At 43.4% G+C, this 27,152-nt stretch overlaps 1 protein-coding gene across 1 annotated transcript in view; it reads right to left on the bottom strand.

Moving 5' to 3' along the window:
* Positions 1-464: 464 nt before the first annotated feature.
* Positions 465-27,152, bottom strand: part of EVPL (envoplakin) — a 33,389-nt gene continuing 6,701 nt past the window's right edge. Inside the window, exons 7-20 of the mRNA XM_075846467.1 lie at positions 25,274-25,381; positions 22,376-22,471; positions 20,621-20,893; positions 19,563-19,720; positions 19,134-19,231; positions 18,732-18,937; positions 16,665-16,843; positions 16,022-16,160; positions 13,588-13,781; positions 10,258-10,408; positions 7,345-7,428; positions 5,790-5,900; positions 5,623-5,715; positions 465-4,080 (exon numbers count right to left, since the gene is read on the bottom strand). Coding sequence (XP_075702582.1) covers positions 622-4,080; positions 5,623-5,715; positions 5,790-5,900; positions 7,345-7,428; positions 10,258-10,408; positions 13,588-13,781; positions 16,022-16,160; positions 16,665-16,843; positions 18,732-18,937; positions 19,134-19,231; positions 19,563-19,720; positions 20,621-20,893; positions 22,376-22,471; positions 25,274-25,381 — 5,349 coding nt within the window. The 3' untranslated portion in view covers positions 465-621. The remainder of the gene's footprint in view (positions 4,081-5,622; positions 5,716-5,789; positions 5,901-7,344; positions 7,429-10,257; positions 10,409-13,587; positions 13,782-16,021; positions 16,161-16,664; positions 16,844-18,731; positions 18,938-19,133; positions 19,232-19,562; positions 19,721-20,620; positions 20,894-22,375; positions 22,472-25,273; positions 25,382-27,152) is intronic.

The following is a 27,152-nucleotide window of genomic DNA, read 5'->3' as shown; positions in this document are numbered from 1 at the left end:
TGGCCAAAAATGCTCATTTTTTAAAAATAAAAACGTTACTGTAATCTACATTGCAGCGCCTATCTGCTGCAATAGCAGATAGGGGTTGCAAAATCTGGTGACAGAGCCTCTTTAAGGCTGGATTCAAACGAGCATGTATGGTCCGTAAAGGACGGAACGTATTCATGTTTTCAGTACGGGATAGTAGTTCCACGGAGAGGCAGGGACTCCTAGCGTCGTACATAACTATGATGCTAGTAGACCGGCTCCCTGCAGTGTGTTCGGTCTGGAACTTGCGGCCGAAATACGTTCCGTCCTTTACGGACCGAACATGCTCGTGTGAATCCAACTTTATTCTTCTCATGTTAACCATGTTGCGTAACTAGTTATAATTAGCATAGGGGTAAAGCATGACGTTTGCGGCTGTAATTAGCCATTCCAAGGACCAAGGGTAATTGTAAAAAGATACTCTAATTTAGGTGTAATAAAGATAAGTTCCAGTTTATTAAGCAGCACAGGACATGCAATATACACCACAGACATATAATTCTTCCCACAGAGAAACAATATCATATTATTAAACAGGGTACACTAACATAGCAGAAAAAAAACAAAGTTACATATGACAGGCAGCCATTACCACTAGTACTTGTAGGATGTTAAGGAGGGTATGGCATTCACGGGACGGTATACAGCGTGTTGAAAGCTCTCTGAAGCTCCTTGGAGTAAAAGCAGGCCACTAACTGGGTCTTTCCGGCATCGTTCTATCGCCTCCTTGTAGTTCACCTTCTCCTTAGTGGAAGGATCAATCAGGTTCTTTTCATAGGTTGACTCATCTTGAATCTGAGCAGCCAGTTCCTTGGTTATCAAACCCTGCTCTGTTGCCTCCGACAGTGGAATTCTGCCTGTCTTTTTGGGATCAATCAGGCCCCCTGTAAGATGCTGAACCACTAGGTATGGCAAGGCTGTCTCCTTGGGCATTATTCCCTTCTGCACAGCCTCTCCTACTGACAGGCGCTTCTTGGTGACTGGGTCCTCAACACCAGTAAAAGCCTTCTGGGCATTAAGTAAGTTCTGTGGGCTGCTGCTATCTATTAACCCTCTGTCTATAGCTTTATTAACTGAATACCTGTCTTTGCTAATGATGTCGATTATACCACCAGTAGCTGCCTGAGCTTCCAGGAGCTTTTGGCCTGTTGTGGGATCTAACATTTTTCTTGCCATTGCGCTCCTGATTGTGCATTTGGTGTCCACGTTGGTATCATAGACGCCAGCAATGGGAAAGCTGTCGTCATGAAAGACTTTCGGTGCACTTTGTGTGAAAAAGCTACGAGTTTGGGTTTGGCTTGAAGGGGAGGTGATTGGGGACTTGGATCCAATTATAGATCCAATTGACATTGACTGGGGTTTGTTCTCTCCAGCCACAAGCAGGGCAAATTCTGAAATTGGGAGTCTTCCATCCCGGTACAATTCCAGCTCCTCTTTGGTGATTTTTCTGGATCTTAGAGCATCTTCAATTGAATATTGTTTACCACTTTTTTTATCTTGTAGAACAGAAATTTCACCACTAGAACCCATTGTGGAAATTTCTTCCCAGTCACACTCTAATTCTTGCAATTGGATGTACTGATGGCGGTCTATTATACCTCTTTTGTATGCTTCATATGGTGACATTTCCTTTCCAGTGTCGGGATCTAAGATGGATATTTTTGTGGAGACATTGGTCTCCCTCATTTGAGTCTCTTGATTACGCTCTTCCCGGTTGACACGTGACTGCAGCTCTCTAATGTTTCTTTCCTTTTCATAAATGCAATCTTTCTCTTTTAAAATTTTGGATTCCCATAGAGAGAGCTCTTGTCCCATCTGCATCTTCTTTTGACGCTCATTCTCAGCCTTTTGCGTGAGCAACTGTGACTCTTTGCTCAAGAACACATTTTTTTGCTGCTGTTGCCTCCTCAATTCCAATAATTCCTTTTCTATTAATGACTTTTCTTGTTGTGCCTGTGCTCTGGCCTTATGAAGGTCCACTTCCTCCTTTGACCATGTCCTTTTCATTGCATCTACTCTTTCGATCTTCTCTTTCAGTCTTCTGCTTTCATCTTCCATGTCTTGCCTTGCATTACGCTCCTTATTATACATCTCTCTTAATCTGGTCCTCTCATTCTCTAGCACTTTATCCTTCTCCACTCTAATGACTTCTTTGTAAATAGTTTTTTCCAAAGACTTCTCCCTCTGTAAGATGTCAACCTTTACCTGCAGATTTTTGCATTCCCTTTCAATGTTGAGTATCTGTGTCCTTTCTTTGTCCAGTTCACTGCGAAAGGCATTAGCTGATTTCTCTAATACAGGGTCTTTTTCTACTTTCACTACTTCTTCCATTACAATCTTCTCCTGTACTGGTGGAGGGCTTTCTTCAATCTCCTTAATTCTGAGAGTGATCTGTCGCAACTCCCTTTCGGCCGCCAATTTTTTATCTCTTTCTTCCTGGAAATTCAGGAGTCTCTCCTTTTCTTCCACTTGCGTACGTAATTGTTGTACCTCCCGTTCCAAGCGTCGTCTGTTGCCAGCCTCCTCATCTAATGTCCAGCTCAATCTATGGTGTTCTTCTGCTATCTTAGGATCTTTCTGGACATGAACTACCTCTTGAACCACTACTCTCTCTTCTGGTTTCCTTCTCTCTAACAACATGTACTTGCTTTGTAAGTCGTAAACCACGTCTTCCACTTCCCTTCTTTTCTGAGATTCATTGCGCAGTTCTTGGCGCAGTTGCTCTGCCTCTCTTATCAGTACTGGGTCATTTTCATACTTAACAAACTCTTTGTTCACAATTTTTGTTTCTACCTTTGACCTTTCACTTTTCCAGTCATCTCTTTCCTTCATCAACTTGGATTTTTGTTCTTGATACCTGTTGTTTGTTGACTCCAGGTCTTTTATTTGTGATTTCACCCTTTCAATTTCTTTCATCACTTCTGGGCTCTTCTCTAACTTAACTATTTCTTGGACAATTTCTTTATACTCCACCACAGGCTTTTGTGACTTCAGCACAAACATTTCATTTTGAGTTGTGTTAAGTTCTTTTTCATAGGAAGACCTTTTAGAATTGACGTCTTGCAAAGCATATTTCAGCCTAGCAATCTCCTTTTCAGTCTCTGGCTGCACAATAAATACTTCATTGACCCTTTCCTTTATCTCCACCCTGGGTTTCTGCTTCTCTACCACCACATACTTTGATTGCAGTTCCGATAACTCTCGGGTTACAGTCACACTTTTATTACGTTCTTCTTCTATTAATGTTTTAAGTCTAGCTGCCTCCTTCAGGATTTCTGGGTCTTGCTCTACTTTCTTTACTTCCTTCACAATGACCTTAGGTTCTACAGACTCAATCAGTCTCTCCAGCTCTTCTGTCTTGTTTCTAAGCTTGACAATGTTTTCCTGAAGAGACTTTCTCCGGAAAGTTTCATCATCGATCTGCAACTCTAATGCCCGTGTCGCCTTTAACATCTCAGGATCCCTCTCGAGTTTAACTACTTCCTTCAGCACCACTTTTTCTTTCACATTAGGTTGTTTCTGCTCTAGTACCATTACTTCCATTTTTAGGCGCTCTAACTCCAGTGTAATTGAATTATTCTCTTCCTTTAGTTGTTTTATCTCTTTTCTGAGGGTTTGGGCTTGAGCCTCTAAATTAGCATCTCTCTCTATCTCTGTAACTTCTTTTGTTAATAGCTGTGGTTTGATGCTCTTCCTCTGGCTTTCCAGAGTAACCAGCTTCTTGCTAACCACATTTATTTCAGACTGTGTATTTTCTCTGTCCTTGTTGGCACTGTCTGCTTGGTTCTTTAGCGTTGCCAGCTCACTCTCAAGCCTGGGTTCTCTGTAGTATTGCACCATTTCCTTCTCTTCCAGTCTTTCCACAGGTCTCTGTGTCTTTAGCAGAAGTATCCTCTTTCTGTTTTCCTCCAGTGTCTTCTGTACTTGAGCTACCTTCCTTTTCTCTTCCTCCAGTTCCTTTGACAAGGTTTCGGATTCCTTAGCTGAACGCAACGTGTTTTCTGAGCGCAGGTTATGCTGCATTGACAACTGGACTCCATCCTGCGTATCTGACTAAAGAAACAACAAGAACATAGTTACAGATTATCTATTCTATACTTAAGAACCAAAACACAGTTGTATTCAGCTGCATTTGTATTGTTTTGTGAAAATCCATGTTCTCTAGGGAAGTATTTCAGAGGTTTATGTTGTTTTTTTTTTTTGCTATTTTAGCAACCTATGGACTGCTACTGGAGTTTCATGCATAATGGTATCTAGGTCTTATAGGTGGTAGCTAGTGAGATTATTATGATCTAATGATGGCTTCATTAGCCCTTAAAGTGGTTATCCATTGACCAAAAATTGCATTGCAATAATATATTTATGTGAAACTAAGTAACTTACTAATATACTTTAATTAAAAATTCTGTTCTAAATGGTGAAGTTCAAACCTCATGAATTATTCAGGAACTGCTGGAGCTTTTCTAATAATGATGATGCTCCGACACAGTCCCACGTGACAGAGCTCTTGCTTCATGTGCTGTTCGTGAACATGACCGCAAGGGGCTGTCACATTGCCTATTGCTTGAATCCCGAGCAGAGCATCAGCTAGCGCTTTGCTCAGGACTCCAGCACTGCTCCCGACGTCCATATTTGGTCAATTCAGGGGTTTCCTATCGCTGGAGTCCCCGAGCAAAGCATTAGCTGATGCTCTGCTTGGGGACTCCACAACTTCTGCCGACGTCACTGTATATGGAAAATGACGTCGGCAGCACTACTGGAGTCCCCGAGCAAAGCATCAGCTGATACTCTGCTCCGGGACTCCAGTACTGTTGCAGACGTCACTGTCCATATATGGACCCCAGGACTGTCTGACCATATTTCCGGTTGTTAGGGCATACTTGGGTATGTCCTAACAACTGCCTGTGTACTATCAGTATACAGGCTCATGTACTGGCATAAAGATACATGCCAGTACATTAAAGTTTGAAAATAAAAAAGTAAAAAAAAAATAAAGTAATGTTAAAATTAAAAATGAAAAAAAAATACACACACATTATTTACAAGAAACATTAAAAGTCTCAATGAATAAAATATACACATTGTCGCGACCATAATAACCTGCACAACAAATTTAAGCGTCCTTTATGATGTGTACGCTGTAAATAATAAAATAAAAACTGCTTTCTTTCACTTATTAATGTGAGGCACGTAGTATTATGAATTTTAAACATCCACGTACCTGTTCATTATGATAGAGAAACATAATGGGGTTAATTGATGCACTTGGAGGTCCAAAATTCATCACACCATGTGCCTCACATCAGAAAATAGAAGAACTTTTTTTTTTATTATCGGAAAAGTATCGTTTTGGTACCGAGAATCGCAATACTACACAAAGTATCGGTATCGAAGTCCAAATTCTGGTATCGTGACAAATCTATATGAATTTTTTTTAAAATTATTTTCCATTGTCTAAAACCTGGGTGCGTTCTATAGTAAGTTGAGTCTTAGTCAAATAAATTATTAATTTTGTCCTGCTAACTTAATCACAAAAGTGATAAAGATTTAAACAAAGACAATATAGGAAGTATGAAGCAATGAATTTTACAATACCTTATCTAAAACCCTCTTGGCGAATTCCATTTGATTCAACTGCTGCTTGCTCTCCACTGCTGCCTCTGTGTAACGTTTTACCAAATCCTTTTCCTACAGAGCAAAAAAAGATTAATCTATCGTACTAAATTATTTCTCCTTGATATGAGTTTGGAAAACGGACCAACCTTGTTTGCAATGCTTTCTTGAAGCGCGTTGACCTTGGATGTACTACCAGGAGATGAGGCAATGGAGTCATCCAAGGTAGATCGATATCGGTCGGCCTCAGCCTCATAATCCTATAAGAAATTACAACATTACACATCGTCATATATTTATTACGGCTGAGATGTGGAAGCTGTTAAAGGGGTTGTCTGGAACTTGGAATTGTTGGGCTAACCTTAGGATAGGCCATCAATGTATGATTGGTGGGTGTCCGACCCCCTGGATCTCCCTCTAATCACCAGGATAAAGGGTTTTCTTCATTGTTTGTACATACCGGTGTGGTTGTGCCTGGCACATTCATTTGCAGTATCAGTCACAGCCACACCTGTAGGTACAACACTCTGACTGGATAAACAAAGAAGGGCCAGTGAGTTCGCTTTGCCCTTCCTTCTGCTAATCGGTGAAGGTCCTCAATCTAAGGATAGACCATAATTTCCCGGAACAACCCCTTTAATGTTATACGGTTTGGTTCAGCATCAAGAAGTCATATACAGAACAATGCAATGTACAATCCTATACTGCGACTACATGGTTCTCTATATTACAGAGACTGTAAAGGGGCTTTATCCTGGAATGCCATAAAAATGTGGTTTTTCTAAATAAGGTCCCATATTGGCTGCAGCATAAACACATAAGGGTTGTCATCAATGGGTTTTAAGGCACACTGTTAGGCCTTATCCAATTTTTGACATGTTTTTTCCCATTAACTCGCTATATACATGCGTTTTTTGTAGTGTGATGGCCCGCAGCACTGCCTGCATTTATGAGCAGAGCTCCATTGCTTGTCATTGTCTGTAGTCAAGAGGACAATATGACGTGAAAACTAGAAAAGGGAGGTCAATTAGGATTTTGAGGAATAAAGATAATTTAAAATGGAGTTGTCTCTAAGGCCCTGTTCACACAGAGGTTTTTTTTTCTCTTTCGTTTACTTACGTTTTTTTTATTTCAATGGGAGGTGGAGGCGGTTTTTTCCCGGGAGCAAAAAAAAAATAAAAATAGCAGGAAAAAGAGGCGACAAGCGTTTTCAGCCTCAAAAACCCCATTGAAATCAATGGGAGACGGAAATAAACTCGTTTTTTGGCCGCGAGTTTTGATGTGTTTTTCAGCAAAACACACTCGCGGTTACTACCTCTGTCTGTGGAAGAAATAGGAAAAAAACCGCGGTAAAACACCGCGGCAAAAAGTGCGTGTGGTGCAAAACCACTTAAAAAAAAACGGAGCTGATTTTTCCAGGCAGAATGTTCTGCCTGCAAAAAACTCCGTGTGAACAGGGCCTAAGGAGACACGATACAAGCAACACTAAAAATACACGTACTGCAGGTTCTCTTTTGGAACAGGTGTAAAACTTTTGTCTTCAAATGACCTGATGAAGAAGCTGGTGTCCCTAATTTAGCACAAAATCTAAGCAGTATTTCATTGCAATCCCCACTGATCTGAAATCTCGTCTGGTTTCTCCAGATGTTGCTCGACATGGTCTTTTATTTCTTTATAGGCTGATGTCATCAAGAAGCAACTTACATTGAGAGAATCTGACAAGTCTTTGTAAACCTGCACCAGGTTATTCTTTTCTGGCTCCTTCCTCTGGATTTCATCCACTAGCCTCTGAAATTATATATTTATACAGTATATTTATCATGTCACATATAATTCCACCAGTGGCATCCTATGAAGCTGCTGTGGTGCCCGTAGAAACGGAAAGAAATAGTCTGCCCGCACTTCCTCCCCAGTGTTGCTGATTGGCTGGCAGGGAATTAGGGAGCTTTTAAGGAGGATATGCCGTACATCAAATATTAACGTCTCCTTTGAGACGATCGCCGCTCTTCGGCCACGTCACAGGGGTGAATTACACTACTGAGGTTATTAATTTACCAGTCAAAAAATGGGACATGCCCTATTTTTGGCCGTTCTCCTGGCTGCCCGGCTCCCATAGAAGTCTATGGGGCCGGGTAATACACGGCAATCACTGGAATGAGTTCCGAGTGACGGCCATGTCTTCCTTCGCTCGCTCTCTCCTCCTCCTCACAGTGCGAAGTGCATGTGAGGAGGAGGGTATTTTTTTGCTGCCTGTAGGAGGGTTCTGCTCCAGGAGAAGTCCCTGACTTCACTGTGTCCATATATGGACACAGTGAAGTAAGGGACTTCTCCTGGAACGGTGTATCTATCTACAGAAATGTGGGGGGTGCCATCTATGCTGTGCTGTGTAGAACTACCTACAGCGGGCTGTGTGGCATTACCTACCCGGGGGCCTTTGTGGCATTACCTACAGAGGGCTGTGTGGCACTACCTACAGAGGGCTGTGTGGCACTACCTACAGAGGGCTGTGTGGCACTACCTACAGAGGGCTGTGTGGCACTACCTACAGATGGCTGTGTGACAACCTACAGGGGGGCTGTGTGGCATTACCTACAGGGGACTGTGTGGAATTACCTACAGAGGGCTGTGTGGCACTACCTACAGAGGGCTGTGTGACATTCCCTACAGGGGGCTGTGTGACATTCCCTACAGGGGGCTGAATGGCGTATCACTAGCTCAGCACTTCATTTGAAAACAAAGATCCGCTGCTCCACAAGTTTAACTTGAGACTGAACCAGTAGCCAACACGGTGTCCCATTCTCACCAGTTAAATCAGAAAGCGATAAGTATAGCGCCTATTTATTAGTGAAACCGTCAAGCTTATGTAGCAAATATTGTAACCATGAAGATTGTGCCTCAGTTAGAGTAAAGTTCTGTTCGGCATCTTATACCTGTGTCGTCTGAAGTTCTTGCTGTGCAATTTCCTCTGCGGAGCAGTAACCATCATAAACACTTTCCCACCTGTTACAAGCTGGCAAAGGTACTTCTGCACAAATAAAGTATGTTAAACTTCACTATGTTTAAGCTCCACTTAAAGAGAACCTTTCACCTGCCCATACTTGTGCAGCATGTAATAGGCAGGGCTGCAAAAACTCTTGGGCGCTTTACATTTTTTTCCTACCCATCTCCGTTATTTAGATATCGGTGTCGTTATTTTTGGCGCCCGATATTTAAATAACCGCCTGAACTCGCGAGCGATCACACAGTACTTGTCTGCCGAGAGCTGAAATATGAGTGAGAGCGTGCGCGCGCACATGCTCCCCTCTCTCTAGCTCTTGCTGTGGCACTGTCCGTAGCTGATTGGACAGTGTCACAGCGATATTACACGCCCCCTTGCCATTACACGCCCCATTGACAGTTCAGGGGGTTATTTAAATATCGGGGGCCAAATATAACGGCACCGATATCTAAATAACGGAGTGCCCCAGGGTTTGTGCAGCCCTCTCCATTACATGCTGCACTCACCTGCACATATATGGGGAGGTGAAAGGTTCTCTTTAGGGTATGTGCACACACACTAATTACGTCCGTAATTGACGGACGTATTTCGGCCGCAAGTCCCGGACCGAACACAGTGCATGGAGCCGGGCTCCTAGCATCATACTTATGTACGATGCTAGGAGTCCCTGCCTCTCCGTGGAACTACTGTCCCGTACTGAATACATGATTACAGTACGGGACAGTTGTCCTGCAGCGAGGCAGGGACTCCTAGCATCGTACATAAGTATGATGCTAGGAGCCCGGCTCCCTGCACTGTGTTCGGTCCGGTACTTGCGGCCGAAATACGTCCGTCAATTACAGACGTAATTAGTGTGTGTGTACATACCCTTAAAGTATTTAAAAGGATTGCATGAGTAAAACATGACTGCTTTCTTCCAGAAACAGTGCAACAATTGTGTCTGGTATTGCTGCCTAATCCCATTAGGGTATGTTCACACGACAGCGTCCGTAACGGCTGAAATTACGGGGATGTTTTCAGGAGGAAACATCCCCGTAATTTCAGCCGTAACGGCATGTGCAGGCGCTTGAACGCCGCGTCCATTACGGCCGTAATTGGCGCTGCTTTTCATTGGAGTCAATGAATAACAGCTCCAATTACGTCCCAAGAAGTGACAGGACACTTCTTTGGCGTGGGCGTCTATTTACGCGCCGTCTTTTGACAGCGACGCGTAAATATACGCTTCGTGTGAACAGACAAACGTCAGCCCATTGCTTTCAATGGGCAGATGTTTGCCAACGCTATTGAGGCGCATTTTCGGATGTAATTCGAGGCGTAAAATGCCCGAATTACGTCCGTAAATAGTGTGTGTGTGAACATACCCTCAAATTGAAGAAAGCAGCCATGTTTTTCGGATCTCCTATAACCCATTTAACTGTAGATCTATACTATAGCTAAATATCAATTCAATGTCTAAATATTTGTTGCTTAAAATATATCACTGTGGGTAATACATTTCTTGACCGTTCCTTTACCACTAGTAAATTATATTTATATAATAATTATCCTATATAATATAGGGACTACTGCTGTGTAGATGTATGACCTTTTTAATTTATTACCACGCCAGACACACTTACCTTCTGGCTTTGCAATTTGTAGTTGATCTGACTAGGAGTATCTGATGGTGTGATCTGGTTATGTGGTAAACCTTTCAGCCAGGATTCTAAGCCATCACTGCAGGATTTAAACTGCTGGTAGGGCAAATTGGTATCTCTGAGCATCTTCTCTCTGAAGGAAAACAGCATTTGATTGAATTGGCTTAGTGATCATAAAAGAACAGTCAAATATAAAATACACTGTATGGGCAAATGTAGTAGGACACCAACACATATAGGATCTTTTGTGACAGCCCATTATAAATCCAAAGGCAATAATATACAGTTGGTACCCCCTTTGCAACTAAAACAGCTTCTACTCTTCTGGGAAGGCTTTCTACAAGATTTTGGGGTGTCTGTTGGAATTTTTGCCTATTCAGTCAAAAGAGCATTTGTGAGGTCAGATAGACTCGCAATCTCCTTTCTCGTTCAACCCAATCGTGTTCGATGGGGTTGAGGTAAGGTCTCTGTGCGGGCCAGTCAAGTTCTTCTACACAAAACTCACCCAACCATGCCTTTATGGAACTTGCTTTGTGCACTGGGGCACAGTCATGCTGGAACAGAAAAGGCCGAAACCCAAACTGTTCCCACACAGTTGGAAGCATATAATTGTCAAACGTCATGGGATGCTAAAGCATTAAGATTTCCATTCACTGGAACTAAGGGCATAGGCCAACCCCTGAAGAACAACCCCTGTAGCATTATCCCTCCACCACCAAACTTTACAGATGACCAGGGGCGTAACTAGGAAAGACTGGGCCCCATAGCAAACTTTTGACTCGGTCCCCCCTCCCCTAAGTGCCACACACAGCACCCCTTGTAAATAGTGCCCCCCTGCAGATTGTGCCATACAGCCCCCCCGTAGACAGTGTAACACCCCCTTGTAGATAGTGCCCCCTCCCCCTTGTAGACTGTGCCATACAGCCCCCCTTGTAGACAGTGCCCCCCACCTCCCCCTGTAGATACCGCCCTACAGTTCTCTGTAGGTTGCTCCATACAGCCCCACAGTAGATATAATGTCACACGTTATACTCACCTAGGCCCTGTTCCCACAACGAACAGAGCTTCTACACAGCCTTCTCAACGCGACCGGATAATTGTGTAGGCCGGCGTGATGACGTCACTGGATCACGCTGGCCTACGCAATGATCCGGTCGCGTTGAGAAGGCTTTGTAGAAGCTCCGTTCATCGTGGGCCTAGGTGAGTATAACGTGTGACACTATATCTACTGAGGGGCTGTATGGCACAATCTAAATGGAATCCTGTCCCTGTGCCAGATAGGCTACAGGCCGAACAGCCTTTAACCTAGTTAAATGAGTATTCCGGTTACAACAAGTTACCCCCTATGCACTCGGCTGTCTCCGACACTTCCATAGAGAATGAATGGAGCGGCAGTGCGCATGTGCGACCTGCCGCAGTTTAAACGAGGGGTTCGGGACCTCCATTCTTGTAAACGGTGGGGGTCCCAGCTGTCAGACACCCACCAATCAGCAAGTTACCCCTTACCCTAAGTGTAGGGGGTAACTTGTTGTAAACGGCAGGGCGGGGAGATACCTCCCTGCCCTGCCATAGTGTACAATAGTATCTGAATCCTAAGGACGCAGGTACTATTGAATGTGGCTACCGCTGTAGCAGCCATAGCGACTCCAACGGCAAAGGGCAGCCCGTCCCGGTAGGCGGCATGGGCCCCCTCATGCCGCGGGCCCCGTAGCAGCCGCTATGGCTGCTACAGCGGTAGCTACGCCACTGAAGGTGACACAATGCAGTCAGGCAGGTAATGTTCTCCAGGCATTCGCCAAACCTACACTCGTTCATCAGATAGAGAAGTGTGATTGTTTAACTCCAAAGAACACGTTTCCACTTCTCCAGAGTCCAGTGGTGGCGTGCTTTACACACCTTCATCCTTTGCTTGGCATTGTGCTTGTTAATGTAAGGCTTGCATGGTAGCTGCTCGGCCATGGAAACCCATGCCAGGACGCTCACTGAGCACAGTTGTTGTTCTGATGTTAATGCTAGAGAAGGTTTGGAACTGGAGGTTATTAAGTCAGCAGACCGTTGGCGACTGTTATGCATTATGCTCCTCAGCACTCGGCGATCCCACTATGTCAATTTACGGGGTCTGCCACTTCGTGGCTGAGTTGCTATGGCTCCAAAACGCTTCCACTTTAAAATAATACCACTCGAAGTTGATCGTGGAATATCTAGGTGGGAAGAAATTTTGCAGACTGACTTGTTGCAATGGTGGTATCCTAAGGCAGACTGCCTGGCTAGGTGCTTGATTTTATGGCTGCATCAATCTCAGGTTTAACAATATAATTGAACCCTATTGTTCTTATGTTCATGTTATATTGGGTTCAGAAGAAAAATGAACGGTAAATTGAGCTATATTTTTTCATTGTGGCATGGACTTCAACCATGGGTCACCACCCCAGTAGAAAAAGATTGGGAAACCCTTCTTAAAGCAGCTATCATGTGTGATAATCGCTTATATGATGTCAGAGCTCAATAACTATATTCAGGCCTGACATCCTTTTCCTCAGTCATTACCGTGATCCCAGCAGTACTCATGGTGAGTGCTGTAGCCATATTTCCAGACTACCACTTCATCGCAGTGGCTGTATGGGTGAACAGAGATGCTGCCTACACTGTGCTAACGACTCACATTAGACATCAGCACATTGTAAGTGGATAGAGCAGGTGGGCACAGCTAGTGATGTCACTCCCCCGCATCTGCACGCCCTCTCCATCCTGAAGCTGTGGGTCCAAAAGAGGAGTCGCGAAGAGCTCAGAAGAGGTGAGTTGGATTTTTTTTGCCCCACCGATGTTTTACATACTTAATGAGGGAAGGCAGAAAGACTGTCCATATCCCTTTGGTCTGACCGCTGGGACAGCTAACAATCACGAGAATGAAGGAGCTGTGACGAGTTTTACCAGACATTGTGCCATATTCTATAACCGACACGGAGCACGGGCGAGAAGGGGCTGCGGCACTTAGTCTTATCATCGTTGGGGATCCCAGCAATTGGAGCCACACCGATAACATATTGATGGCATATGTTGGGGATATTCCATCAGTAATTAAAAGTATAATATCCCTTTAATATAGTTTTGGTGAGGAGCTCAGATCCATACTTGGAGTCATTTTTAAATATTAGTCTACAGAACTGGAACAAATAAGCCCTAATTCGAGTCACTTCAATAAATTCACTGTGAGATTATGATGGTACTGGTCTATTGGTCATCTAATGCTATTAACAGAAGATAGGGCAGTGTTTTCGCACCTCTGTTTTGCCATCACTTTGTGTTTCTTACCTTTGGTCCAGCTGGTCAGCGACGGCATGGTATCTGTCATTAAGTTTTTGGACCTGGATGCGCTGATGTGGTAGGTCAGGACTGTGCTCTTGAGTGTTACTCTGAAGGGTGTTGCATGCCAATTCTGTGTCCTTTAAGCTCCTGTTTAGTTTCAGAAGATTGTCCTGTTTGTCCACAAGGTCTTTCTTCATTTTCTGAAGGAAACAAAAAAACAAACAAACTCAAGTCCAGCAAATGAAACTAATAGTGGTTACCTTTTTAAAGGACTATTCCCATCTTAGAAATTTCCGGCATATTCACAGGATATGCCATTTATGTATAATGAATGCGGGTCCCACCTCTGGGATCCACACCTACCTCCAGAACAGGGGTCCCCTGTCCCTATTACGCATAGTGAGGCAGCTGCTGGCCACATTCAGGCGGTGAACGAGTAAAGAGGTGGCGGGATTACGGATTTAGCCGAACTTACTGTGCTAAGCTGTTTGCGTATCTCCCATAGAAGTGTATGGGACTTACAAAAACAGCGTGGCACAGCAAGCTCAGCTGTTTTCATAATTGCAGCCACCTCTTCATTCTGGGTCCAGTTATGGAGATAGGTGGAGGTCCCAGAGGTGGGACCCCATCTTTCAGACATTTATGACATACATCCTGTGGATATGCCATAAATGTCTAATATGGGAATAACCCCAATAATACAAAACATCTAAAATCATAATTGTGGTAAGACGTACAGTATAAGTGGAATTGTAGACTATGATATTGTCATCTTAAACAGGGTCGATTTGGACGCAAGGTTGCAAATAGACATTCACCTTATTAGGTTTGCATAAAAATAAAATCGTGTACGCATTAAAGTGGTTGAACATAAGACATCAGCACAGTGTTGTCTATGAAGCAAGTGGGCACAGGCTGGTGACATCATTCAGCAGCTTCTGAATGTATACTTTTTTTTTTTTACTGGATGCCATTCGTCGGCTATAGACTCCCGTGTTAAAAAAAAACCGTATACGTTAACGGTTACATATTTTTACTCATTGGGGTGAGATTATATTATATTGTTATCATGACGAATTGTATAACATAAGAAAAGCTAAGGGCGGACACATCTGTATTTAGTAAAACGGACATATTAAAGGCTATATACACCTTTTGAAATCGTTGCTTTTTTCAAAAATACGTGTATCAGTGTGTTTGCTGCAACTTTCAAAATACTTTTTATTAAAAATTATTTTTACTTTTTGAGATACAGCTGCTTTGTATCCTGTAGACAGAGCAGCTGAAACCTGTATGTGTCAGGTCCGCGGGACTGACGAGTTCAGTTTCAACGGGTCCTGCATGTGATCGAGCTGCTATCGATCCCATGTAAATTTTTAGGGTGCGTTCACATATATCAGTTTTTTGTCTCTCAAGCGATTACAACCGATGCAAAAACTGATGCAAAAATGTATCAGTTTCCATCAGGCTTTTTTCACAATCTTTACTACAAAACCATCAGTTGTCATTAGTTTTTACCATCTGTTTTTAACATCAGTTATTACCCCAATGGTCCACCAAAAAAGGTAGTCTACGATCAGAAAATCTGACAATTTTATCAGAGTGCTGCATTGTTTGTGATAGATTAGATATATGTTGTGTACTTGTCATTGCTCAAAACTTCTGACGTGATCCTGGCATGTCAGGGCTCTTCTTCTTTGCTCCGGCCTCGGTGCCATACTGAAGTCTGACACCCACATTGTAAGGTCACGTGTGTAATCAGTGCAGTGCCGAGGCCGGCGCAAAGAGGGAGAGCCCAGAAGGCAGTTGCTGTCCACTCACCTTAGATCAGATGTTCGAAGCAGCCTTGTGAACCTGCAAAGGCGGCAAACACTAGCCCTAACTTCAGGGAGTAGCTAGTTTTGGGCTTCTTTACAGCTACCCAATCCCACCCGCATCTCCTACCCACCCCACACCACGCCGGGATTGCTGTTGTTTCTATTCACAAGACAGAGTCCGGGTGTCGGCCATTAAAAACGTTCGTCTCTGTTTGTTTTTGACGAGTGTTTTGCATCTATTTTGAATCCGTTCCGTGTCCGTGTTTTGTTCTGATTGTGACACGTTTTGCATCCGTTTTTCACTGTCCGTTTTGGAAACTGATTAATTTCATGTGTAGATAATGCCACATTGCCCTCTGTAGATAATGCCACACTGCTCTGTGTATATAGTGCCACACACCCCCTGTAGATAATGCCACAGTGCCCTCTGTATATAGTGCCACACCCCCCTCTAGATAGCGCCACACAGCCCCCCTATAGATAGAGCCACCCACGCCCCCCTGTAGATCACGCCCCCCCTGTCGATCGTGAATATTATGAGACCTGTTCAGCAGCGTATAGTGCAAAAAATGGGCATTTTATTCTGTTCTGAGGTGGCTCAAGTCAAAATTATGATGTCTTACCTGAATCTGACTTGCATGTTCCTGGACACCACTAGATGTATGAGGAATTACTCTGTCCTCTGCCAAGAAACTCTCAAAGCCTCTGATCATATTATCAGTCTTTTTCATCTGATTTTCCAGGTTAAGTGATGCTTTAGCTCTGCAATGTTCAACGTACCATCAATATCAATGTAATGGCAGATCTGACATTTTTTGTATATATTGTCATGCTTATTCACACATATGCTCACAAAATGTCCTAGAGGTTTAATTTTGGCGCTGAATATTTCCAAAGCTGTCCCTTTGTGGACAGCTGAGGACTTAGCACTGTTGCCTTCAGCAATAGGGTCCTGGGTTTTAATCTGACCAAGGGCAACATCTCCCCATGTTTACGTGGGTTTTCTCCGAGTACTTTGCTTTTCTCCCACACTGTAAAAACATTCCGATAAGTTAAATGGCTTCTTATAAAAATGGCCCTACTGTGTGCATGTGTGTTTTGAGATAAGGAATTTAGACCGTGAACCCGTTTGGAGACAAAGACTGATGTGATAGTCTTTGTACAATGCTGCGGAATATGTTGGTGCTATTTAAGCACTAGAAAAGAAATAAAATAATAATGTACCGGTCTATAACCCGTACCGACACAGTAGTTCCCCCTACTTACTCTTCTCCATAGAGTGATGACAGGGCCTTGACGTCATTGTATTTGTTGTTCACGTTGGCTAGTGTTGTAGGGAGCTGAGTGGCTGTTGCTCCTGATGGTTTCTTTGACAGGAAGTTTTCACATTCTCTTTTTGCAGCATCTCTTTCTGACGCAATCATTTGGAGGCGCTGGGCAGTTCCCTGAGACAACAGGTAAAATGCTATTATTGTGACCGCTCTGGTGGGTTTCATATTTTTTGGTCTTTTTTCCTTCAATACTTTATTATGTGCATGCAAGTTATGTTAAAACACATTTATCCTACATTCTAGTCACTTCACTGGATTATATTAAAACAATCTGCCTAATATTGTGTAGGTTCACCTCGTGCCGCCAAAACAGCTCTGACCTGTCAAGGCATGGACTCCACAAAACCTCGGAAGTTGTCCTGTGGTATCTGCCACCAAGATATTTGCAGCAGATCCTTTAAGTCCCTGTAAGTTGCGAGTTGGGGCCTCTATGGATCGGATTTGTTTTTCCAGAACATCCCACAGATGGTCGATCAGATTTAGATCTGGGGAATTTAGCAGCCAAGTCGACACCTTGAACTCTTTGCCATGTTCTTCAAACCATTGCTGAAAAATTATTGTAGTGTGGCAGGACGCATTATCATTTTGAAATAGGCCACTGCCATTGGGGAACACTGTTACCACGAAGGGGTTTATTTGGCTGCAACAATGTTTAGGTAGGTGGTACGTGTCATTGTAACATCCACATGAATGCCAAAACCCAAGGTTTGATGAACTCTGTGTTTTGACACCTTTCTATCAAAGCCATCATTAACTTTTTCAATGACTTATGTCACAGTAACTCTTCTTCGGGATCGAAACCAGACGGATAGCCTTTGCTCCCCATGCGCATCAATGAGTCTTGGGCCTCCATGACCCTGTTGCCGGTTGTCCTTCCTGTAGATCTGGGGGGGGGGGGTGGGTCTCACTCAACTCAGCGGCCACCAACTTGTTTGTCCGTGACGCTCGTGTCTCCCTACCTAGGGACACCGGCGCACTCTGCTCTCTCCTCTGCACTCAGCTTATGCACATAGGGTGCGTGCGCTCGTCCCAGCTCTTAAAGGCCTAGCGCGTGACCAGGAATATTGCCTCTAACCAATCCCAGCACATCCTGGATTATTTAAAGAACACTGCCCACTTCCTCAGTGCCTGAGCAATGATAGTTCTAACCCTGTGTTAGGCTGTGAAGGTTCCGTGTCTGGTTCCCTGAAACCTGTTTCCGTGACTAACCAGCATCCGTGTCCAGTCCTGTATCCCGTATCCGTGTTAAGTCCAGTGTCCGTGACGACTCCAGTATCTGTATCCAGTCTCCGTGACGATGCCAGTATCTGTGTCCAGTGTTCGTGACGTCCCTAGTATCCGTGTCCAGTGTCCGTGACAAGTAGATAATCCAGCACAAGCCAGCTTCCGATTATCCAGCACAAGCCAGCTTCCGATTACCCAGCACATGTCTGCTTCCGATTATCCAGCACAAGCCAGCTTTAAGCTATCCTGCACAAGCCTACCGCCTGTAATCCGGCATCAGCTTGCCATCCAGGTATCATCGACCAGTGACTGTCATAGACCTGTCTGGCCAGCAGCTACTCCGTTACGGCAGAGTAGCACAGTGGGTTAATTTCCCCAGAGACGTTACACTTCCCTTTGCCACGTTTGGTAGGTACTGACCACTGCAAACCAGGAACTCCACTACAAGACCTGATGTTTTGGGGATGCTCTGACCAAGTAGTTTAGCCATCACAATTTGGCCCATGTCAAAGTTGCTCAGATCCTTAAGCTTGCCATTTTTCATGCATTTAACACATCAACTTTAAGAAATGATGGTTCACTTGCTGCCTAATATATCTTACCCTTTGACAGGTGCCATTGTAATAAGATAAGCAATGTTATTCATAATATAATGTTATAACTGATCGGTTTATATCGCAATTCCAGCTGACATTACCGTTACATATACAGAATGTTCTTGTTAAAATCACCAATATGGAAAGCCATTTGTAAGCGCTGAAGCTCTTCAATCACTCACCTCCTGCTCCTTTAGCCTACTAGTTAGATCCTGGCTTGGTGAAGCTCTGTTCACAGGGGAATGCAGCCTTGTCAGTACCTCCTGTTCCGTGTCTTGCAAGTTTCCATAGATATTGTTTAACTTGTTAAGAATCTGTGTTCCTTGAGGTTCCTCACTAGGGACACTTGATGTGCGAGTTGGCGGGATAGGGGCACCACCAACTGGAGCTGTACAGATATGACAAAACATATGACCATTACCACATTAGTATCAAAATTGGCAGCAACAAACCATTTCCCATAAATCATATAAATTGTATCCACAAGGTTCCTTTGGCAAGAAATATACATTTAGAATAAAAAACTAGGCCCAAACTACTGGGATGACTTTACTTTTTACAGTGGCCATGTATTAGCGTCTTACCTAGCTGACTGGGTTTTTGAGGCTCCCGGGTGCTTGATTTCAAAGTGTTTTGCACCGATGCCTTTTTCTTTTTCAAATCATTTAATTCAGCATCCAACCTGGTAAATATTTGGACCATGATTAGAAAAAACACATATATAGAGGAAAACTGTAGGAATTGATAGTAGAAGCAGCAGCTGAGATTATGTTCTGAAGCTGAATCTCAAACTCAGATGAGCCAAAATAAGTCCTATTTATCATTGATAGTAACGGCCCGATTGAACAAATTCAGGTTGCATTGTAGCCTGAGGACGATCATGGACATAACCCTGTAAGTGGTAATATTCCATAGACATTTTCCATCCTGCCCGATAATGATCCTCTTGGTTTTCATAACTAATAAAACAGGTAAGGTGGTCATTTTGATCGTATTTATCTTGTAATACTCACCTCTTTAACCTTTCAATAGACTCTGGGTCTGGGGGAGGGATGACAAAACAAGCAGCTGGGGCATCCTTGGTTCCTCCATCACCAGAACCTTGCACAACCCAGTTCACTTTCTTGCTGTTATCTGTTAGCGTGTATGACTCTCCTTTGTTTAGTTGGACCTGAAGGAGAGAGGTGGCTTATCAGTTTTTGACAAAGGAGTTTCGAGACGGTTTACCGAGCCATTTATGTCTTAAGCATGCCATACACGTGTAAAATCGGCTGAGTGTGCATGTGTGTTCTCAATAAAGACAAAAGAGTAACCTGCAGCCAGACACCTCTCACAGCGGTTTATCTCCTTACCAACAAAATAATCGGGCATGTTGAAATCCAACACTTCCGATCCTTCTCTTCCCCAACATCTGCCACCAGGGGAGAGTCGGGACACCACTATACACAATAGATGGTCAGCTGGCCCCACCAAAATTGGAGGGTTCGGCTTCATCTCATGTGTATGGCCACCTTTTATTAATTTCAACCTTGACCTAGTTCTGCTTGATCTCCCATCTATTAGTCTAATTGTATTATTGTATTGTCATCTCCTCTACCATCATTCATTGTATGGGTGATGAACTATAGAATCTTAGCAATGCCAATGGTTTAGAAAATAGCTTAGGTGCCTTTCTCGCATGAAATTATAAATACTAGATCTCATTATAAGTTTAACTAATTTATGAATGTACTAGTATATCTAAGAACAAGAAGGTTTTTTTTTTCATCTGTGCCATAAAGGCTTAAGATTTATTTTTTACTTTTTATCTTCTAAAGTCTTTCCCCCAACCAGTGGCTCCCCAGCTGCTGGTAGCTCCAAATACCATCATATCCTAGTGTCTCCGGGGTTGTCATAACCTTACGATAACTCGATACAAGAGCTAAAAACTTATCACTGGCAGTACACAGTAGGGTGACAGTCATCGATACATTGGTCATATAGGCTATTTCCATTTTAATATTCATTGTGACTGGGGAACTATGTAGTACAATAAAACAACTAATGATTATGCATTAGATTAGAAACGTACATCTCCTGAATCCCAATCACAGATGGTGTCTAAATTAACCGGCTGCTTTGGTCTCATCCTCCTCTGTTTGATGGGAACAATTTCCGGTACTTTTTGCTTGAGTTCAGACAAGGTTTTCTCAGCCTGGATCAGCTGCTTATCCTCCTTCTCCAGCTGTAGAAGTAGCTCGGATACTGCCCCTGGCACCTGTGGGTTTGGTTGGGTGTATTTGGTGTCTAGGTTGTTCCGCACAGTCTTCAAGGTTTCCGCCACAGAGTCTCCATCATCATGAAACTTTACAAAGAGAATGGAGACGATTGTTTTTTTTAGAGGACAATACTAAATTGACACAGCACCACAATTTATTGTATATGCACCATGACGTTCTGCTTTAAACTTGGGCTTGTTTCTGTTTTAACTTCACAATTTTGTTTGTGAAATAAGGAGCTTACAACAGACTTTATTGTACAAGAAAATTACTCTCCTCCCAATAATATCACCCCATTGGTGATAACATATAAACAGATTTTCTTTAGAATTATTGCATAAATTCAAGTCAAGAAACTTCACAAATACCAATAAACTGGCTTTTACTTAGTAGTGTCAAGTGTTTTCATTCTCTAGATGTCAGATACGGCTCTATTCACTCACCTTCCCTTTTAGAATAATCTCCCAGCAAATATGATGGACATATAGCCCCGATGAATGCAACTGTATACCATAATAAAAATACATCTTTGGGGGAGATATCAAAAAAGGTATGCCGATTATTACCGCCTGAATATATTGCATATGTTTTGGCATATGTTGAGTCTATAGAAATCTATGAATACGCAAACCCTGCCTTGTATGCTGGACATATACCACAAACGTGGTGTGAACAGAGCTTTATATATATTTATTTGCCTTTTTTAGGTGTTATGAGCAGTTGTATTGGAAAATATAAATAATTAAAATGTCATGCTACTTCAAAGAAGCGAAAATCCTGAAATACCAATCTTCTAAAAGTGCAGACATTTTTCTGGACATCCCCTCAGTAATCCTATTAAACACTAAAGTCCGTTTCTGCTGATAACTGGGATCAATAGCTTGTATTTGAGGATAGAGATATAAGCTACACTATAAGGGCTTATTCAGACAAATGTATAAATAGTCCATGTGACGGTTGTTTTTTTTTTTTTTACGGTTGTCACACGGCTGCATGTATTTCTATCTGGTTGTTCACATGGCTGTTGATGTCCTATTTTTGTCAGTTTTCACAGATCCCTCAATAGACTCAAGTCTATAGACTCACACGTCCGTCTGAATATAGCCTATAGAGATATGATTATTTTTTTTAGCACACTTTTTGGGGGATTTGTACACCTTTTTACTCTTAGTTTTTTTGTGTAGTCTCTTGTTTCTATTCTGAACACTGCTTCCTTTATACATTGGTCCATCTATTCTTAAAAGCGGCATAATTACCTATTCTGCTACAAGCTAAGGATGTGTTCACACTACTGCCATAGTTTCCAGTGTTAATGGAGCCGTGACTGGTATGATAAATCCTATTGGCTTATAATAGAGTACATCAGGTTTCCATTAGGATTCTGCTGTTTTTGATGGCAAGAATAACGTTGCTGATGACAGTGTTCTTGCTGAAAACAACAGCATAGCCCAGACAGAACAGAAAACCAACACCTATGTGAACTGAGCCTAAAAGGTTGACATTGTTTCTACAAAAACACCTTCCACGAAAGTGAAATGGACTTCAATAGTAGCCTTGTCACTCCTTACCTTCTTGTAGTCCTCTGCATTCTTTAGATGGTTCTCCTGACAGATGCATAAGTTTAAAAAGTTCTGCCACTCTCCCTTCAGCGCTTCATCATGAGCCTGAGACACAAACATTCATAATATACAGTTAGTAGCCAGATTTTACCACAATGAAATGCAAATAGTACCATCTTTTTTTGACTATAAAACACAGTTTTTAGCAAAAAAAAAAGAATAAAAATATAAAAAGCCTGTGCACCTTACAGTCCGGATTCAGGGGGACTCAGGGGCGCATAATCTCCCTGAATGTGCAGAGGCAGTGCGCACATAAAGTGCTGTGCCCATACCTCCCAACCGTCCTGGATTCAGCGGGGCAGTCCCGGATTTCGGGCAGTGGTATGTTCTAGACTCCTGGTGTCAACCGTATCTGCGTTCTCAAGAACCATCAGCTTGATCATTAGTACACACTTGAGGACTCACCGGGCACAGTACTACTTTAAGCGCTGAGCCCGGGGAAGACCATGATGTCACTGTCCATATATGGACATGGACGTCAGTGGCTCCTCCATAGCAGAATCCCCTGCCAGAGCGTTGCAACGCTATGGCCGGAGATTCCGCTACTAGACGAAATCCCTGACGTCACTATCCAAATATGGACAGTGACGTCACTGGCTCCTCCTGGAGTGGAATCCCCTGCTAGAGCATTGCCAACGTTATGGCCGGGTATTCCGCTTCTAGAGTGAATCCCTGATGTCACTGTCCAATATATGGACAGTGACGTTAGTGGCTCCTCCTATAGCGGAATCCCCGGCCAGAGCGTTGCCGACGCTATAGCTGGGGTTCCGCTCCTAGAGAACCACATGGACAGTGACGTTAATGGCTCCTCCTGTAGCGGAATCCCCGGCCAGAGCGTTGCCGACGCTATAGCTGGGGTTCCGCTCCTAGAGGACCACATGGACAGTGACGTTAATGACTCCTCCTGTAGCGGAATCCCCGGCCAGAGCGTTGCCGACGCTATAGCTGGGGTTCCGCTCCTAGAGGACCACATGGACAGTGACGTTAGTGGCTCCTCCTGTAGCGGAATCCCCGGTCACGGCATTGCCAACGCTCTGGCTGGGGATGCCGCTCCTAAAGGACCACATGGACAGTGACGTTAGTGGCTCCTCCTGTAGCGAAATCCCCGGTCACGGCATTGCCAACGCTCTGGCTGGGGATTCCGCCCCTAGAGGGAGTCCCAATTGCTACAGGGGGGATATCGCTATCTACAGGGCTGGGTAGCACTATCTACATGGGTACTGTGGCACTATCTACATGGGTACTGTGGCACTATCTACAGGGGACACTGTGGTGATATCTACATGGGCACTGTGTGTGGCACTATCTACATGGGGACTGTGGGACTATGTGGGCACTGGCACTAGGGACAGCTATGGAGCATTATACTGTATGGGGGCAGCTAAGGGGCATTATATTGTATAGTGGCTCGACTGGTTTACGCGGTGGTACGCGGTTCTGACTGGTTTAGTAAAAGCGGGTCCGGCGTGTCTCTGTTCATAACTGGATTTGATAGATTACAGGTGGATCCTGTGTGTCAGAGACACTGAGGACCCGCTGACACTGGACCCGCTAGGTTCACGGGACTGACGGATTCAGGTCATAGCGAAAGATACAGCTATAGAGAATACAGAGCAACTGTATCTCAAAATGTAAAAATAATTTATATATATAAAAATGCCATTCAAAAGGTTTACATAGCCTTTAACCATCAGCATAGGAGTTTCTACTGTTAGACTGGATTCACACCCTGCATATTTGTTGCATATTGTGATGCAGATTTTTGCGCCAAAGCCGGAATGGTTTGAAAAGGAATGGGATATATGAATGAAGTTCTTATACTTCTTCTCCTCCCTCCTGGATCCACGTCTATCCACGCAATGTGTGAATCCAGCCTGAAATCATGGATTTATTTTGAATATAATTTTTGGAGTCTGGAATATTTCTAGTAAGATGAAGACAATTGGCTTGGATCAACATTGCCTTGAATTAGATAGACTTTTTTTTTTCAACTTCACTATGTTACCATATTACGGGCTCTCACGTGGCATATATACTGCGGATTTTCCGCAAGGAATTTCATTGTGGAAAATCCGCAGTGTATTACAGTAACAGCAAAGTGGATGAGACTTGAACAAAGCTGCATAAAAAATTAGCCAACAAAAATTTTATAAATTGACCTGCGGTGTGTTTTTTTTAATCTGAGGCATGTCAATTTATGCTGTGGAATCGCTACTTTTCTGTTGCGGGTTTTCCCCTTTGAATTCAACGGGGATGTAAAAAAAAACACAATAAATAGCAGATGTTGTGATTTTTGCGGCAGAAAAGCTGCGATTCCGTAGCAAAAATCACAACTTAGGGGGAAGAAAAATTATACTTACCCAGAACTCTGCTTCTGCGTCCAGCCCGGCCTCCAGGTATGACGTTTCATCCTGTGTGACTGCTGCAGCCAATCACAGGCTGTAGTGGTCACATGGGATGAAATGTCATTCCAGAAGGCCGGGCTGCAGGATGTCAGACGGACACGTCGCTATGGCTATGGGTAAGTATGAACTTTTTTTTTTCCCCTGCTATTTTCCACAGCGGACATTCCAGCCATAAAACTGCACCACAATTTGGTGAGGTTTTTTGGTCGGAATTCTCTGCAGCATCCAGGGCGGATACGCTGTGTACTTTTACAAATCATATCCACCCTGTGTGAACATATCCTAAAGCTGGGTGCACACGTCAGGTAACGGGTTCAGCGTCTCAAAATATACATGGCAATTTTATAAAAAAAAGAAAAAAAATGCAAAAGCCCAAAAGCTTTTTTTTTAGGACTTGTATAGCTAACATTGTTCTCAGCAATAACATTTTTGAGGTAGTCACCTGGATGCAGCTGGCAGCGGGGTGTTTGAGCTCTATCATTCTGTCTCCATCATCCAGCAGGTTGTTCACCGTCTCCTCCTGGGGTAGCAATTCCTCTGACTTAAAACGCTGCAATGATGAAAATGACACTTCAGTTATTGTCCTATTGAAAAAACATCCGGAGCTCCCCAAATCATCTTACTGTAGGACCCCCATATTGAAATATGAGGGTCACATTAAATATTTACATATAATACGGAAATAACATATACATTTATTTACTGCTTACAACCAATTATTAGTAATCTGAACGGAACCAACAAAGCAGAAATGTTTCTACAAATTCCAAGTGGCAGTCATATAGTCCAACCCTACTGTACTGACTGCAGTGCAGGGTGCCTTTCATATGTTAGTTACCCAGGAGTTAAGTGCCAGCAGTATAGTTCTAAGCCTGGTGCCAAATGGCAGTTATATGGTGCCAAATTTCAGAAATATATCTACTGTCATGTGGTTATGGATGACACATCCACCGTAATAATAGTACATCCATATGAGCTGATGAGATTGTTTCATTGTTCCCTTTTTCTTATTTCCTGTATTGGTTACAATCAGTTATATTTTTAATCCGCATTTGTATCCATCATATGTTTCCACATTCTTGTTTTATAGTTGCGTGTTTGTTTTTTAACCTTTATTGTACAGTTCTGCTTGGGGGTAGGTGTATCTTTATGATGTAGAGTCCCATTGAACGTGTGCGCCCTCTGTTTAATTGATTGCTCCTGATTATGTCCTAAAGATTTTTTTTATATATCTTTGCTTGGCGTAGCATAAATGGGGTTGTCAGACAACCTTGTGTGTTGGTGCATTTCCAGTGTCCAACATTTCCTTACCAGTCATAATTATATGAGAAGGCATACTACATGTAATAGCATACCTCCCGAATATCACAAAGAGGGACAACCGATGTGGCGCGCATGGCTGCCCCCACATAGTATATTGCCCCATAGTGCCTCCGATACAGTATGCCAAATAGCTGTCCCCACACATTATAACACCCATATAGCTGCCCCATACAGTATAATGCCCCATAGATGCACACCTAGAGTATAAAGCCAACACAGTTGCCCCATACAGTATCATGCCCCCATAGATGCACCCATACAGTATAAAACCAACAAAGATGCCCCCATATAGTATAATGCTCATACAGTATAATGCCCACAGAAATTCCCCCATACAGAATAATGCCCCATAGCTGCCCCATACAGCATAATTCCCCTATAGCTGCCCCCATATAGTATAATGCCTTCTTAGCTGCCATCATACAGTATAATGCCTCATCGCTGCCCTCATACATTATAAGGCCCCCGTAGCTGCCCCCATACAGTATAAATCCGCCTTAGCTGCCCCCATACAGTATAATGCACAATAGCTGCCTCCATACAGTATAATGCCCCCATAGCTGCCCATTCAGTATAATGCCTCAATAGTTGCCCCCATATAGTATAATGGCCCCATTGCTACCCCCATACATTATAATGCCCCTATACAGTATAATGTCCCCTTAGCTGCCTCCATGCAGTCTAATGTCTCCTTACTGCCACCATACAGTATAATGTCCCATTGCTGCCCCATATATTATAATGCCCCCATAGTTTCCCCCATTCGGTATAATGCTGCCCCCATACAGTCTAATCCATCTTTAGCTGCCCCCATTTAGTATAATAGACAGTGACATCAGAGGCTACCTCTAGGAGCGGAATCCCTGGTCAGAGCGTTGGCCACGCTATGGCCGGGGATTCCGCTCCAGGAGGAGCACCTGACCTCACTGTCCATATAGGGACAGTCCTGAGGACGCAGATATAGTTGACTCCAGGACATACCACCGGCCGCCCAGGAC

The sequence above is a fragment of the Rhinoderma darwinii genome, chromosome 13 (genome assembly GCF_050947455.1).
Source record: "Rhinoderma darwinii isolate aRhiDar2 chromosome 13, aRhiDar2.hap1, whole genome shotgun sequence".
Taxonomy (NCBI): Eukaryota; Metazoa; Chordata; class Amphibia; order Anura; family Rhinodermatidae; genus Rhinoderma; species Rhinoderma darwinii.
Note: the sequence above shows the minus strand (reverse complement) of the source record. Positions and strands in the feature narration are given on the sequence as shown.